Consider the following 16496-nt stretch of genomic DNA (forward strand, 5'->3'; position numbering starts at 1 on the left):
TACACAGTCCTTTTAAACTGCAGTACACGCATTTAACAAAAGTGTGAAGTAAATGGCCTAATAAACAACAGGTTATGATGTTTTAAATCACAGCAGCTGTGTTGTAGAAAGGATTCACAGCTCATTATTCTGTCTTATTCTTAAATAATAAAATTCTTTGCCATGAATAAAAAAAGAGAGAAAGTAACAGGACTGTTGGGTGAGAAGACTGAAACAACCACTGATAGGGATGAGAATTTATCTAGGGTTCTGAAAATAAGCACAATGTACAGGTAAAGTTACATTTACAGTAGTCAGCTTAGTAAAAAGGTTCATAGCTTCATAGGTAAGTCCTAGACTAGCAGCCCTTGCTGGCCATTTTAAGCCTAGCCAGTTTCACTTTTTGTACTGAAAATAATGTAGCCCATTTGGTTATAGATTGGACTTACCCATCCCAGGGTCAATAATTCTATATTAACCCTAAAGAGAATAACTGGGAATATGCCATGCATAAATTGAGGGGACACGTGTATGGGATAAAGCATTTAGGAGCTGCATCTGTCCATTAGTAGTATAGGGGTCAGTCCTGGAATTTCTGTTTCCCATCCATAGAAGTTGCGGTTTAAAATGGACATGGATGAACTTTGTCTTATGTTGATGGGGAGTCTTTTCTGCATCATTCCCTGCAAAATATACCTGTCCCTCCAAAACATTCTTTTTATGTTGCAGAAGAGGTTTGGATCTCTACAGAGATTATTTCTGATGCCATTTGACTTGCTGATGTTCTGTAAATTCATCAGTATTGAGTTGAAGGATGCCTTTGTGTGCTTGATAAAAGTCACCTCTTAGCAGTCTGTGGGATACGAGTATAGCGACAGGGCTTTGAGCCACTCCATGTAAGACATGCAAATGATCAAATAATTACATGATCAAACTATGCTGAAAATTTCATATCACACTGTGATGTAATTATCAAAGTATTCATAAGGAGTGAGTGTTTTACTGTTTGTGAAAAAGTGGAGCAGTAAACAAAGGCAGGGGTACATATCTCAAACTTAAAACTTTCCAATGTGATGGAAGAGAAATACCAGTATTTAATATCAGTGCAAGACATCATGGACATCCATTTTAATTGCAAAATAATGCATGATGTCTTAGTCTGCATTTATTAGAGAGGACTGGTTATGGACTGCAGTATGTGTCCTTTCTGTACAGTTTCCATACTGTAGTTCTCCCATGTTCTTTCAAATTCTAGTCTATAATACAAAGAATATGAAGGATTAAGCCAAGATTATCCTGCAGAAAGCTGACTTTCTCCACATGGGCATTACTGTGAAATCCCTTTAGATGATCACTGTCCAGACAAACTTTCCAGTGGAATACCCTTTCCTTAACTAGTGAATGCTGGTCTATACTAAAGAAATACACAATAAAATTAACGTGAAATTTAGTTATTGTGGTTGTTGTGGTGCCCATCTGTGGTCCTTATCTGAACTTAGCGATGCAAATAATGTCAAGCAGCAAAATGGACACAGCTGCCAGACCACAAGCAGTTCCTGCCACCTAGATTTGCATAAGTGTAATTACTTAGTAATCTCATCATCGCATGTGAGGACAAAACAATGACTGTCTTGCTGAGGTGGAAGGCAGATGGTTTAAGCAGGCATCATGATGGAAGTAAAGGGAACATAGCTTCTGACCAGTACATTGTCGGTACATTTTAGGAGAGTAAGGTGCTATACATAAATGCAGACAAGTCCAGAATGGGACACAATTTCTAGCTAAGAAGTAGCATCAGAAATGTAAGAGAAATGAAGACTGTGCTACTTCCCTCTCTCTTTGTAGTAAGAGTTTAATTAAACTATTCAGTGCAATCAAAACTGCATGAATGGAAGGGAGACATTTTGTTCAGGCCAAACATAAAATTGCTGGCCTGGTGCATATCACTAAGTAAGCGAGTGACCGAGTGCTGAAGATACAGCTGTTACTACATGTCATGGAAGTGGACGGATACAAGCCTCTGAGTATTTGTATGGTATGGTTACATTTTACCCATACGTGCCTCTATCTGTTTTCTTGGTCTTATTCAGTGGGCTGGGTAATTGTTTTTAATGTATTGTAAAATTTAAGTATTTTACATAACAGAAAGTAGCAAGAGATTTACCACCTGACAAATGGTATCTTGTGGAATGTAATCTCCCTAACCCCATTGGCCGCATGTTTTTATATTAACCAGTTACACTACAGGATCACATTAGTGTGACTAGGTTTTCATCTCAGAAATGGTCTCCAGAATATTCTCTGGGATTCCATGCATTCCCAGGTGAACTAAGAGATATGGTGTCTTAACATGTCCTGTAATTCTGGCGGGCACTGTTGGGAATTTTCACAAGGTGCCAAAAGTACATTATATTAAACTTTTTGACATGGAAGAACACTGGCTGTATTCTAGAGATCCTTACAGGTGCCCCTTCCTTTATCATCACAGGGAGTAAAGTAAGCTACCCCATGAGGAAATTTCATTTTTGCCACTTGCGTTTGTGATCTCACCTTCTGAGTCACTAACCAAAACGCATCTCTAGAGCTGAGCATGGGTCATCGATGACTTGTACATTAAGAGACTCATTCTGAGGTTCAACTTCCACAGCACCGATCTCACCTCCTGAGTCACTAACCAAAACTTATCTCTAGAGCTGAGCATGGGTCATTGATGACTTGTACATTAAGAGACTCATTCTGAGGTTCAGCTTCCATTGCACCAACCTACTGGTCCTTCTCCAGATCCTGCATACCGTCACTCAGAATGACTCGAGTATGGACCCTGTTATTTACTATTTGTTATCCTGGCATTCTTTTAGCACTTTATTAGAACCTGACATCTCAACTGTCCCTCTTTTGGTAGAATGTGCCTTTTTCATGCCTGATTTACCCCCTGCTCATGATGTACCTATTTTTGGTGCTATGTCCCTATTTTCATAATTGTTCTAATTCTTTGCACAGCTTTCTGAATCCTCCTCATCACATGTGACTTTTGAAGTTCTCTAGTACACAGAAAGCCACACCACATAACAAACATATTACTGGCACCAATCATTTAAAGAAAGAGGACACACGTCTTACATCTTTTTTTTTTAGAAGCAAAAAATAATTATATTGACTTATTCAATTTTACAGTACAGTTCATTAAAGCCTACAGATTTGACACTGTATCTTTGATAATGTGTTTGTATTTGCCATACTTTTTTCTCTCTTTGTTTTTTAAACATGTTTCTGAGTAACAAAAGTCCCTCATTCCTACAGGAAGCGGGAAGAGTTGTGTGCCATTTGGTATTCAGATCGTATGCCCATTAGATGCCCATATTTTTGGATGGCTGTAGGTACTTTTCAAGGCCTTTGTACTTCTTTTCAATGTTTGCAGGTGAAGAGGTAGGATTAGAACCAAAGTTAACTCGGTATCCAGCCTATGCTGTTACATATTAGTTATTCACAGAGCTTGTTTAGTTTGTCACCAGCAGAGCAGTAACGAACTTGTAAGCCATTTTCCCTATCTTTAGTTGCTGTGTAAACTAGCAGCATGGGGTTAATACATGGATGTCAGTGTTTATGTCTGACTTTCTGTAGACGGTTAATGACCAGTATTATGTACTGATGTTGTTCACAGAACAGAAAATGTATCTGCTGAGTGCTTATTCCTCCTTTTTTTTTCTAGTTCATAAAAGCTCTGTGGTCAGCCCTGACGTCAGTGTATCACTGACAGTCTGTGTTAGCAAAGCAGTGAAAAAGTCTTCCTGCATATCTGTGCTTGTGTAACTTTGAAATTAATATATGCATTTCTGTGTTTGAGTCACTACGCTCACTGTCCACACTGATAACAAAACCTGCCAAGTTCTCTTGTTTGTTCTGTAATAGCTCTGAGAGAAGATGATGCAAGTATATAGAGAGTAATTTCACTGTATGTATATAAATAACTAACTATACAGATCTGTGCAGTGACATCTGATTACAAGTACTAAATCAGCTATGTCTTCACAGGGGCTAGCGGTACACATTCCTTGCATTTTTTAACTCTGATTTAAAGATGTCTTCCTAGTTTTCAGGACCACAGAATTGCTAGTCCCTATCAAGTAATGTTGAATAACTCAGCTGTATGGCTTTTTTGACACTGATACATACAAGTACCTGCATGCCACTCAGTTATGTCATAATGGAATTTTCTCCATTATAATTGATCTGAGTTAAAATTGTGCCCAGTGTCCGTAAATATCATAAGTAAATTAGTGAATAAATTAATATATTTAAGAAAACCAGTGTGCATGACTTGCGTTATTCTTTAAGGGAATTCTAGACTGGATTAAGTGATTAGCCAATACTTTTTGACTATAAAATTATTTCAGGTGCAAATAAAATTTTGATTACTCCTAAAAGGCTTTCTGTTATCCAAGGCATCAGAAGCTGCGGTTTTGCTGTGCATCTGTCTGTATTATTATGCATATCTCTCTGCTATTTAAAAAAAAAAGAGCCTTCCTTTATTCGTCTGTATGGATATATAATTTTTGTTAAAAGGATTCATGTGGAACACACATTTTTTTTTACTCTTTTTGAGCCCCCCCCCCCAGTAATCATGAGTATATTTCTTCCTACTTGCTCAATTGACTCCTTTCGTTTTCCTGGAATGCAAGAGCATTTTAGCCTATTTGTTCCTTTTAGGGGTGAGAGTTGAACAGTGATGGATGGCACTATTACTCATCATAGAGACTCAGATTTTGTTCCTCTTTTTAAGCCCTAGCTCACTGCACATGCAGCACTTGTGAGCAATGGACCAATGAAACACAAGCTTCACCTCCATGTGACAACAGTAAGCCCTGCCCTTCCTTACAGAAAAGGAACTTTATATAATACTTGAGCCGCAACAGGGATTCTCACCCTATCCCCCAAAGAGAGGCAGGGAGACAGGCTTCAGGCCTCTCATTCCTCTCCTGCATGTGCCTGAGCCATTAATTATAATTGAGAAGCCTGGATCACAATCAGGTCTTTGTCTGTCTCTCTCTCTCTCATAAAATTTGTTGACTGACATGCAGAGGTAGTGACCCATACTGGCGCTGTGGATGTGGTCTGCTTGGTTTTCAAGCAAACAAAATACCAGCTCAGAGTTTTCAGTTATCTTATTGCATGTTAGCAAAAGCAAATATATGAAAGAAACAATAACATTTCAGAGAAGTTCAGGGTATTGTTAACACGTTAATCAACATGCCACTAAAAAGTAGTGCCCTGGGCCCTTTAAAGAGTGCACCATGTATCCATAGTTAATAGCTCAAAAATATTGAACAAATTACACAAAAATATTGAACAAATTAATCAGCTTTGGAGTAGGTCTTATAGTAGTAGTAGTACAGATAATACAATGGTTAAAAAAAGGATATAGAAAACCAAGACAAATGGAGTCCCCTCAGGTGAAAAAGTTGCTACCAGGGAGTACCACGGGGGGGGGGGGTCATATCTGAGGCTACGCCATTTCCTCATCTAAGTAAGCGACATTGCAGATGTTCTGGATGCGGAAGGATGCTATTTGCTGATGTCATAACAGGGTATTGTACAAGAAACTAAAGAAGATATGTCAAAGGACTTGGTAAGACTGAAGGAATGGTGTAAAACTTAACAGATCAAATAATATGGTAACATACAAAATAATGCACCGGGGATGTAATAACCTGTAAAGCCAATATATACTTGAAGGGAAGCATTTAGAAAAAGACCACAGAGTACTTTTCTCAGCTAATGTACAGGTAAGGAGTGTTACAAATTGGCAGGGAAGTCAGGCAGAGCACTGGCATGCATGGGAGGAGACAACACAAGTAGAAGTTAAGAAATCATTACCCTTCTTATAGACAACTGGTAAGACCTCCATCTTGAGTATTGTATGTAGTTCTAGTGACCTAGATTGACAAAGATGTAAAGATGATCATGTCCACATAGGAGGCAGCCCCCTTAATACAGAAGAGGTAATAAGAGATCTGGGGACCCAGGTAGATAGTAATCTCTCCTTTGACAATCATATTGCCAAAGTAGTTAGGAAATCCTTCTATGTGGCCCATCTAATTACTAAAGGGTTCACATCTAGAAATAAAGAGGTTATAGTGCCCCTGTACTCATCACTCATCAGACCCATCATCACTATGCCCCATTTGGGATGTACCTCACAAGACACTACCAACAGCTGGAGAGACCACAAATGTACTTCAACAAGAGGATTACTGGCCTCAAACATATGTCCTATGCAGCCCGACTGAAAAAACTCTGGCTGTACTCAGTGGCATATCGTTTACTCAGAGGTGATCTCTGCCTGACTTACAAAGCCATGTCCAACTCAGAATTGATGGACATGCTCCACCTAAAGAAATCCAAGTAACTGCGAGCCACACGCTCTAGTGAGCTAAACCTCGCCGCAACAATAAATAGAACATGCTGGAGGGATAGATTCCTGTCACAGAGACTCCCCATGCTTTGGAACAAAATTCCAAACTACATTAGGCAGAGCCGCTCACTAACACTCTTCAACAGAAACCTTGACGAGTGGATGAGTAACAGAAAATACACCCCTGGAATCACTTCATTGGCTCTACTTGACAGAGGATCAGTTAATTAATCAATGGGGCGGCGATAGCCGACACACTCTGGCTAGGCTTATAAATGCCCTCAGGCAGATAGCCTAGTACCTACTTATGAACCTATGAACCTATGAAATACAGAAAAGAATAATGAAATAACACACGGTCTTCACTAGAAATCATATAAAGGAAGAAGACAGACCCTTAATATATATGTTCTTGAGAAAGGGACATGGGGGATATGATATGAATATATATGTACCTCAAAAATGGATATATTCCATTAAAAAACAAATATTAGGACAAGTGAACCCCATTTTAAGGTACTAGATAGAAGACTCATGGGAAATTGCAAAAGTATGTTTTTCATAGAAAGAGTGGTAGATGATTGGACCATCTCTCCTGAAAAGGTGGTAACATATAAACAGTGACAGAATTTAAAAAAATCAAAGACAGTTCTTATAGGAGGTGGAAGAATAAATAGTTAGGTTGTTGGTTACCTAAAATGTGTACCTTATCTAGAAGTTAAAGAAATGGGCACACAAAGAGAGTAAACTTGTCCTTATCAGCATAATAGTTTATGTTTCTGTATTTCACCAGTGAAACAAATTTAGCAGTTAAATGGCCTGCTGTTTTATCATCAATTTATGCAAGACTGGTGTTTATGAATCAAGCTTAATTTAACAGAAGAAGCTGTTTTTGTTAAGGCAATGCATTTCAGTTAATATTCTTGTAAAAAGTACTGTTACATAATCATTAATGTATATAAAATGAACTAATTTAGCACAGCTTTCTTTGTGTAATTTACTACTACTTTCAAGAGGCGGTGAGTTCAGGGCACTATTTAGCTTAGCACTCTGGATAGGAGGACCACATTTGCTAACATTTTGGTGACTAGTTTATCACAGCTGACTGCAGACGTTTTCATGTTTGTTATGCTATGGATGTGGCATAGTTTTAAACATCACCACCACTAGCAGACACAGAAATCATTCATTCCTACTTGGTCACTTCACAGTTTCCACCTAAACTTTGCAGCTTGCTAGTCATGCCTATTAAGTATTTCAGGGAAATGTGTTTGACAGAAAAAACTGTCATTGAAATATCTTGCTATGCTTTTTCCTGTCTCGTTGTTCAGCTAAATCTTGTTAGTATGGCATTACATGAAAAAAATGCAGCCCATAGAAATGTTTGTAGAGATTTGCACTTAAACAATATAATTGAGCAAACTACAAATCCTACTGACTCTTACCTTAGCTTTATTTTGTTTTTTATTTCAGATACAGAAAGAAATGGCCCAGATGCCAATCACCAGGTAAGAATGCTGAATTATCCACATTCTGGCCTATATTTGGGCATGTACTTCTGTTGTACCTGTGTTATCGTTCACCCTCCTCAGCTGGTCATTCTCAGCTCAGCTGGTTAGTTAATAATGTCTATTATACAATTCCTCCCCTAAAATGTGCACGCTGATTGGCCAGCCCAACCAGCGTGCCCGTTGTAAATCCCTTAATATACTAACGGAAAAAGGTCCGGTCGCCCGGACTTTTTCCGTTAGTATAAAACACTGTCTCGCTATGTTAAAAGAGTTTAACAGAGCGACACAGGTTTAAAAAAAGCAACGGAGGTCTCTGTTGCTTTTTTTAAAGCTGTCTCGCTATGTTAAACTCCTTTAACATAGCGACACAGTGTGTAAAAAGCAACGGAGATCGCTTTTTTTTTAAAGTTGTCTCGCTATATTAAATGTGTTTAACATAGCGAGACAGCTTTAAAATAAGCAACGGAGATATCCATTGCTTATTTTAAAGCTGTCTCGCTATGTTAAACCCATTTAACATAGCGAGACAGTTTAAAAAAAAAAAAAAAAAAAAAGCAATGGAGATCGCAAGGTCTCCGTTGCTTTTTACTGTTTCGCTATGTTAAATGGGTTTAACATAGCGAGACAGCTTTACAATAAGCAACAGAGATCTCCGTTGCTTATTTTAAAGCTGTCTCGCTATGTTAAAGCCATTTAACATAGCGAAACAGTGCTTTTGCCCACAGCTCTGATGTACTGCGTAGGCGTGCGCAGTACATCAGAACTGCCGCAGAATACCAGACAGCTGCGGAAGGGCAGTAAAGAGGCATTATACAATGCCATTATTTAAGAAAAGTAATTATTTCTTTTCTTAAATAATGTGATTAGATATAGCAATAACCCACTTCTGGGTGTGGGTAATGCTGGATTTACCCATGGTTGGCTTTGTTTGGTCCCTCGGGCTTCGCCCTCGGGGCCAAACCACACCAACCCTGGGTAAATCCAGCATTACCCACACCCAGGCGTGGGTTATTGCTATAATAATAGCTCCACTCCCTGGTTAATCATGCAGTCCTGGGTATGATTCTATTAGGTTCCATTTGCAAACTGTGTGACTCTAAAACAAAGTACTCCTGGGCCTCCATTCAAGTGTATATGTACATACAGTATATTCATGACTAACATGCAGTTTCACTAGAAATGTTTAATGTTTTATAAAAGTGTGCTCTCCTCTTTGCATATGCAACATCTACATGTTAAATGGCACATATTTTCTGCCTATTAGTTTACTGGAGAGATGCATCTATCAAGATATAAGTAAAGTTTTCCTTACTTCTGCCATTCCTTCTTGCTAAAAGATCTAGTTTGTTGTTGTGGAGAAGGTTTGCATTATTTGTGTATTCTGCATTATCACCTGTTCATTCATTCATTTGCCTCTTTCATTCAGGGCCTGGATACCCTTTGGAGCTTTAATTCATACAGGTACAGCAAGTAAAAATAAATTAGTAAAAAGCAAAGAAATTACATTTCAAAAATAGAATCTCCGCAAAAATAAATGGTTAAGAATATATGCCACAAGGTCTTTTTGCACTGTTATCCAAATATTCCCTATATACAGTCATGTAAAAACAAAATGAAAACTCCAGCAAAGCTAGAACTTCCAATAAGTGACCCCCAAACCTCTTGTATCAGAGGCATATGGGATATATGCAAATGATCCTTATTAACATCAGGTATTTCAGCTAATTGGCAATTCTGAATGGCCATGACTTGTTTCGTCATTTTAATGGACAATTTCAGGCCAATAAAGGCAAACCCCACTAACCGTGGATATGCATATTTCGGCCTTGTTATGAGCTCATCAGCACAGCACAAGCAGAGTGTTTGACTAACCATTAGAAACACAGGGCAGTTATAACAACATGAATGCTAACATTTAGCTAGGGGATTATGCAGACTGGACATCCTGAGGAAGAATGCCTTTGCAGCACTTGTGTTCAGCTGCACTGTCCATATGGTAAAACAGTAGTATTTATTTTAAAAGAGTAAAAGAGATGTAGCAGAGGATCTCATGGATGGGCCCATTTCAAAGACTGTTGTAACGATGCTGTAAAGTAATCCCTTCACCTCATACATGCTATGTGTCTTTGATGTGGCAGAGGCAAAAACTGAGGGCTTGACTTCCGATTATTTTTCCCAAGAAAATATGCCTTACAGTGTATATCAGGGTTCCCCAGTAATGTTCAGCAGCACATTTTAAATTCACCTTTTTAACTTTCACAGCATTTTGACCTGACGCAGCAGTGTAAAGGGTTAAGGCTATGAGCCTTTAACATATTTCATCCTGTATCTTGAGTCTGATGCCCTCCATGTCCATTTTATTTTATATTATGTCTAATTTGTTATAATTATTTAAACTACAGGTATTTTTGTTTTATTTTTGAAGATGTATAATTATTTTTCTTAAAATGTTTTGAATAAATTTGGATCTTTTCTCCCTGGTTCAACACTGAAAATAGACTTCTACACAGTTGGACATTCCCGGTAATCAAATGTCAATAAATAAATAAATAAATAAAATAAATACAGTGTGACTGTGAGTAAGTCAGTTAACCAGACAAGTTATTACAGGTCACATTTCTGCTTAGTGGACGTACTTGCTTAAAGAATTAATAATAATAACAGCAATGCCTTCTATAGGTAGTGCAGCTTGGCTTGGGTCTGTGAAGTGAGAGGGGAACTGGAAGTAATTTAAAAAGTCATAACAGAAATATATATATATATATATATATATATATATATATATATATATATATACACACACATTCACAATGACATTAAGAGTGCATATTCATGCTGCTGGCAGTACATATATGGTGGATCTTGATCATTCTTAAATATTATATAATAAATATTGTATCTTTCTGTCATAGCATACCTGCCGGTTATGAATGGTGTTTTATAACTAAACTTACTAGGGCTCTTCATTTATCGAGGGGACACTTTCATCTTGTCAACCTAGTGGGTGGGAAATTGTACACTTTAGTCATGTCACTGAACAGTCTTGACATGTATATGTGTATGCATAATTAATATATAATATATATATATATATATATATATATATATATATATATATATATATATATTTTTTTTTTTGTGGAAGGGAATTAGTAGTTAAAGACGTGTAGCTTACCATATCATAAGGAAATAGTGCTTCTGCCTTTTTCACTCTTTCTGTAGTACTGCCAGGCTAGGAGAGCTGGCTGCAGCTGTGAACGTTGTTCACAGGTTAGATATAGGCAAAGTTTGTTCAGGCTTTTAGACTTATAGATTTTACTGCTGCTTGCTTCCAACATATTACACATTTTTTTCTGTCATGATTTATCTGGAAATTTACCTCAGATGGTTAAGGTTAGAACTTTCTAATGAGCTTCATCTTGTAGGATAGGGTTCTATTCCTTCAGTTTTCCTCTAGCAAACTCTTTGGCAGTGAGTAAGTTGTTTAATCAAACAGGACTTCATGAAAAGGGACACGTGTCCAGTGCAGTTATCCAACAAGCAAACAAATCAGTAATTTACAGATGCATACTTGTTAGTGCCTTCGTTGAAGGTTGGTCGTCGAGCTGGCACCTCGGCGTTCGTGAAAATCTACTGCCAATCATTAGCGGACTGGTGTTCCGCTGTGGTGACCCCTAACTGAGAAAAGCCGAAAGACAACAACAACTTGTTCCTACTCATACACACACACACACACACACACACACACACACGCACGCACGCACGCACACACACACACACACACACACACACACACACACACACACACACACACACACATGCACTTGGAGTTGTAACTTACAATGCAGAGCACTCATTTAGGAGAAAAGTTTGTGTGGGTGTAAAAAAGAATGACTGCACAAATGAGTCAATGTTCATTTGTATGAGTCTAATATAGCTGAATTAAAGTTTTATATAATGTAAGTAAGTAGGAGTGTGAAGGAAAATTAATGTTTGATTGAAAAGGTGGCAGTTGTAAAGATCTGCAGGATCTTGTTACAGTGGTTAGTATATGTGTGTGAATGTTTGTGGGTTAAGGTTAGAGTAAGAGCTAAGTAAGGAAATAGATTTATTATTGTGCACGTTTGGTGTTGTCTGTATTCAGTGTCCCTTTGTCTTCTACAATGGCACTGTTAGGGGAATTTTTTTTTTAGGACTGTAATGTGTAGTGTTGAAATTAGTGGTATGGATAGAATTAGGGCTTACATTAGCACAGATATGTAAGGTGATATAGGTGGGCAAAGTGACTGATTTCGGGTTTTTAGGTGGTATTTACTGATACAGGGCTATTTAATGGAAGAGATGTGTTCACTATATTATGATTCATTCTTAGTAGTATTTCAGTATTTTTGCATTCTGTTTTTGCTAACATTTGAGCTTCACTCTTTTGTATTTTCATCCTTTAGTAATGTAGTCATATACAGTTTATATGTGGTCCTTGTAAGGGCTTCTCCTTTTGGAGTATTCTACAAGAATTTTATGTTGCATCAAGTAATCTACAACGCTCATCCTGTTATGCTTGTATTCTTTAGGCAGTGCATTCCATAATCCAAGTAGCAAAACAGCTGCCTTGACTTTGGATTGCATATTAGATATTTGTAAATAAGGAAACAGGTTGTTGGGTCATTACAGAATGCTACACCTTTGAATCCCCTCTATGTAACTGAAGTGTGACAAGAGGCTGCTTTAAACCTTTATGCATTGTTTTTTAAAACTCTATGTTAATAATTGTACTTTTTCTCCTGTTTTCAGCCACAACAGAGTAAAGTTCCTGCCTTCACAATATCACCCACTGCCTCTAGCACTAAGGTAAGCCCTCTGTTCAGGATCATTCTTTTCAATGCTACAATATACTTTATAATATATTGGTCCGGATTAAGAATGTGAAGAATAAACACTCATACTTGTGTAGTCACACACACACACACACACACACACACACACACACACACACACACACACACACACACACACACACACACACACACACACACACACACACACACACACACACACACACACACATATATGCACGTGCATCACTCTGTAGGATCATTTTGGATTTTGCAGGTGGGAAATAACAGTTAAGGCTATTTGCTATAACCACTGAAGTCACTAAGGAAACAATTGTTATTTTGCATTATATGGTTATATTTCACAAGAAATTATTCTGGAAAAGGCACAGAAGAAGTCAGAAGGTGATATGGTATAGACTATGCCTGAGATCCTCATGAGGAGGTTCTAATGAAGCTGAACATGTCAGAACGGAAAAAGAGGTGATTTACTGGAAGCCTGCGTATAAGCAGACACACCGGTGAGGATGTGTGGTGCACATTCAGAGTGCTGGTGACCAGGGATTAGTATAGCCGTGTGAGTTATTCACCATAACTATAGATGACTGAACTGTCTATGCCTCCACAAAACTCTGACTGGGCTATTTAGACCACTGTCTGGACTCACTGGCTCATACGTTTCTTGAACGTTAAAAAGATATTCCATATCTCTCAACTGTACAGATTTTCACAGAATGCCCACATTTTTGCCTCATATATTTGGTCTGTTTCTCATAAAATTGTGTTTTTCTAAGAAATCATTCAGGGTTGAAGTCAGAAAATAATGACAGACATTTAACTTTCAAACTTCATACCCTTCAGAAAATTCTTGCTAATGCAAAACATGTTATTATATCAACTTTCTAAGTTTGTAAGAGCAATATTTAAAAAGTGCCCCTATTTTTGGGCCTTTGCCCACCATTATTTATGGCCTTGTCCAGATTTCTTGTTTTAAGAGGTTGAGAAGCATGGCTATAGCGCAGGTAGCTAAGACTGACTACTGAACAGTGCATGCAACCACACCTGTTACTCTAGAATGAAGCTGCCAAAGATGAAAGCTACATCATTTTGGTAACTGTTGACAATGAACTACAAGCTTTTTTTCTGTATTGTTGCTCATTTATTTGGTTATGCTTACACAGATGTATTGTACATAGTACAGAGCTTTTCAATGTAAAGAAACAACTGAAATCATCCAGTTTACTGTTCAGTTTTGAGCTGCCTCAAAGCAGAGCACCAAGGTGGATGAAAGATCCTTCTTTGTCATCATACTCTGTGTCTAAAATCTACTCATAACAGCAACTGGGGAAACTAATACCATGACAGTCTTCAAAAAATAGCTCTATGCTTTCCTACAGATCCATATCTGGAATTAAATTAATTGCTTAACTTACAGGTTTGCCCTAATCCTAGAAAAAAAGAACACTGCAATTCATGATTGAAAATACCTTGTATTCTTTCACAACTTCCACATGATAAACTGATGCTTTAGTAGCAATTGACCCTTCTGTCATTTTTTTTTTATGCTCAGACCGACCTTCATTTTGTCCTAAATATCCATGAATTTTCAAATACTGAAAGCATAACCGTGTTTCCATTTTGTGGAAATTTTTTCTTGCTTTTTTGTGTTTAGTTATAAATTACAACTATTTTTCTACAGATATTTATTTTGTGTCTTCTTGATTTCTTTTTCAGATTATTTAACGGAGAACCACACCCAGACTCAAAAAAATTGTTTATTTCATCATGGTTTGGTGGTTCCATTTTAACACCACTCTGGGACTATTTACAGGTTTTGAAATATTTTTATATGTAATTTCTGAGTCTGACCACATGGGGTCTGGCATCTTGAAGTAATTCTGATTGTTTAGTCCGCCTCTAGGTATCCCACAATGCAGTGCCTGTCTGTAAAACATTACATCATGCAGGCCTCTTTCTTCCTAAAGCTCCTGTTACTGCATTGATTTTACATGCGTACACTACTATCTTTCAGTCAGTTTTAAGTAACATTTCAAGCCATTCAATGACTACTTAAAACCCAAACTGCAAATGCCACAGAACAGACTTTCAAAGTGCTTTTACTGCTGCTTTTTTTAGAATGGCTAAACTGCAGTCTTTTGTGAAGCCTGAATTGTACTACTTTGACTCATCTCCCATCCCCTTCATACCTAACTTCCCTAGCTGTCAAAGTGCTAAGGGTAATTTGAGCTGTTACCTGCCATAATTGACAGCTCACAGCAGGAGACTTGACTCATCCTGTTTTTTCTTCTAGCCTTTACTTTCTGTATGGGTAGGGGATAGACCAGGGAGCTGTGACATCACAGCATGTATGAGTTTTTAGGATGGTCGTGGTGATGTTAGTTTGGGGAGGGAACTGGGCAGAAAACTAACTGTACTCAGTGGCCTTGATGACATCAGTGAATTGGAGACTACAGCAAGCTTTTCCAGGGCAGGATAAAAGTGTTTTAAAAGTGAAACCACCACAGTAGAGTAAGGTACTGCTCTAGTGGAGAGAAACAGTCGATTTGAAATATTTTAAATGCTGTGTTGTTGTTTATTCATAACAGGGACAATAAATAGGGAGAAAAAGGGCAGAGAAGTTGAGCACTTAGTAATAGAATCCTGTTGTATCTTTTGACTTGCCTGCCTTTTACCATTATATTCTGATTGGCTTCAAGTGACACATGTTTGGCACTTACCTCAGGAAAAGCTTATCTCTCTAGTTCAACTATTTGTTTACCTGAATAATATGGTAATATGAAAAGTTCTTCTATACCTCACATCAAAGCTCTCAACTTCTTTGATGAAAGATTCTGGACAAAGCCAAAATAATGGGGGACAAATACTCAAAATCTGGGACAAACCTTAAAAATACTCTAATTCACTTTTCCAAAGAGTAAGAAGTATGAAACAGTAATATTTGTCATTACTGACTGATTGTAATCCTCTGTAATTTACTAGTAATTCCAAAATTTTATGAGGGACAGGAGAAAAAAAATACTAGGCAAAATCAGGATATTATGTAAAACTCTGGACATTTGAGAGGTATGCTTCATGCCTACTTAAGGGACTTTGCTTGATTCTGTATATAGTTCATATTTTATAACGTCTAAAATGCTTGGGGAATTCAGTCATTTCTGAATTCAGTCCCAGATTTCATTAGGTAGGCACCTGTCTACTCACTGTTCAGAGGTACTTATCAGGATATTGATCTGTGAAGATCTTAAGAAGCCCGGCCTTTCATTCCTACAACATTTTTTAGCCCTTGCATTCTGTGTATGATTAACCCACAGGCAGTCAGAACAAGGATATGTTGGCACACTTACTTGCTGACCCTTTCCATTAGGGACATGGATGTTAAGCCAGCGGCAAATTTATGGGGTCCCATCCAGTCACCCGTTTCATTTGAACAGAGTAAAAGAAGTAGTTTGCTTTATGCAGAGTGGGAAATGAGTCCATAGGACCAGTATTCTCACTTATACTTACCTGTCGTGGTAACTGACATTTCAAGCAGCTCTGTATTGGAGCATATGATTTGGTCCTCTACTCTCACATGTTTATTCTTTTAATTAATACAATTCATCATCTAATAATACCATTAAGTGAAAGAGTTCTGGATTTTGTATAATAGAGTTGACTTGCAAAATGAAAGCAATGTTTTCTGTTTTCTTCAGATAATAAGTAGTTACTGTAGATAAGGTAGAGTTACTAGAACACAGGAGT

At 37.7% G+C, this 16496-nt stretch overlaps 1 protein-coding gene across 1 annotated transcript in view; it reads left to right on the forward strand.

Annotated features, from left to right (window-relative positions):
• The window catches only part of POU2F2 (POU class 2 homeobox 2), a 386014-nt gene that overhangs the window by 106896 nt on the left and 262622 nt on the right, over positions 1-16496 (forward strand). Inside the window, exons 2-3 of the mRNA XM_044080798.1 lie at positions 7865-7899; positions 12694-12750. Of these exons, the coding sequence (XP_043936733.1) occupies positions 7865-7899; positions 12694-12750 (92 nt within the window). The remainder of the gene's footprint in view (positions 1-7864; positions 7900-12693; positions 12751-16496) is intronic.

Source organism: Protopterus annectens, chromosome 8.part0 (assembly GCF_019279795.1).
Source record: "Protopterus annectens isolate FY-2018-M chromosome 8.part0, PAN1.0, whole genome shotgun sequence".
Classification (NCBI taxonomy): domain Eukaryota; kingdom Metazoa; phylum Chordata; order Ceratodontiformes; family Protopteridae; genus Protopterus; species Protopterus annectens.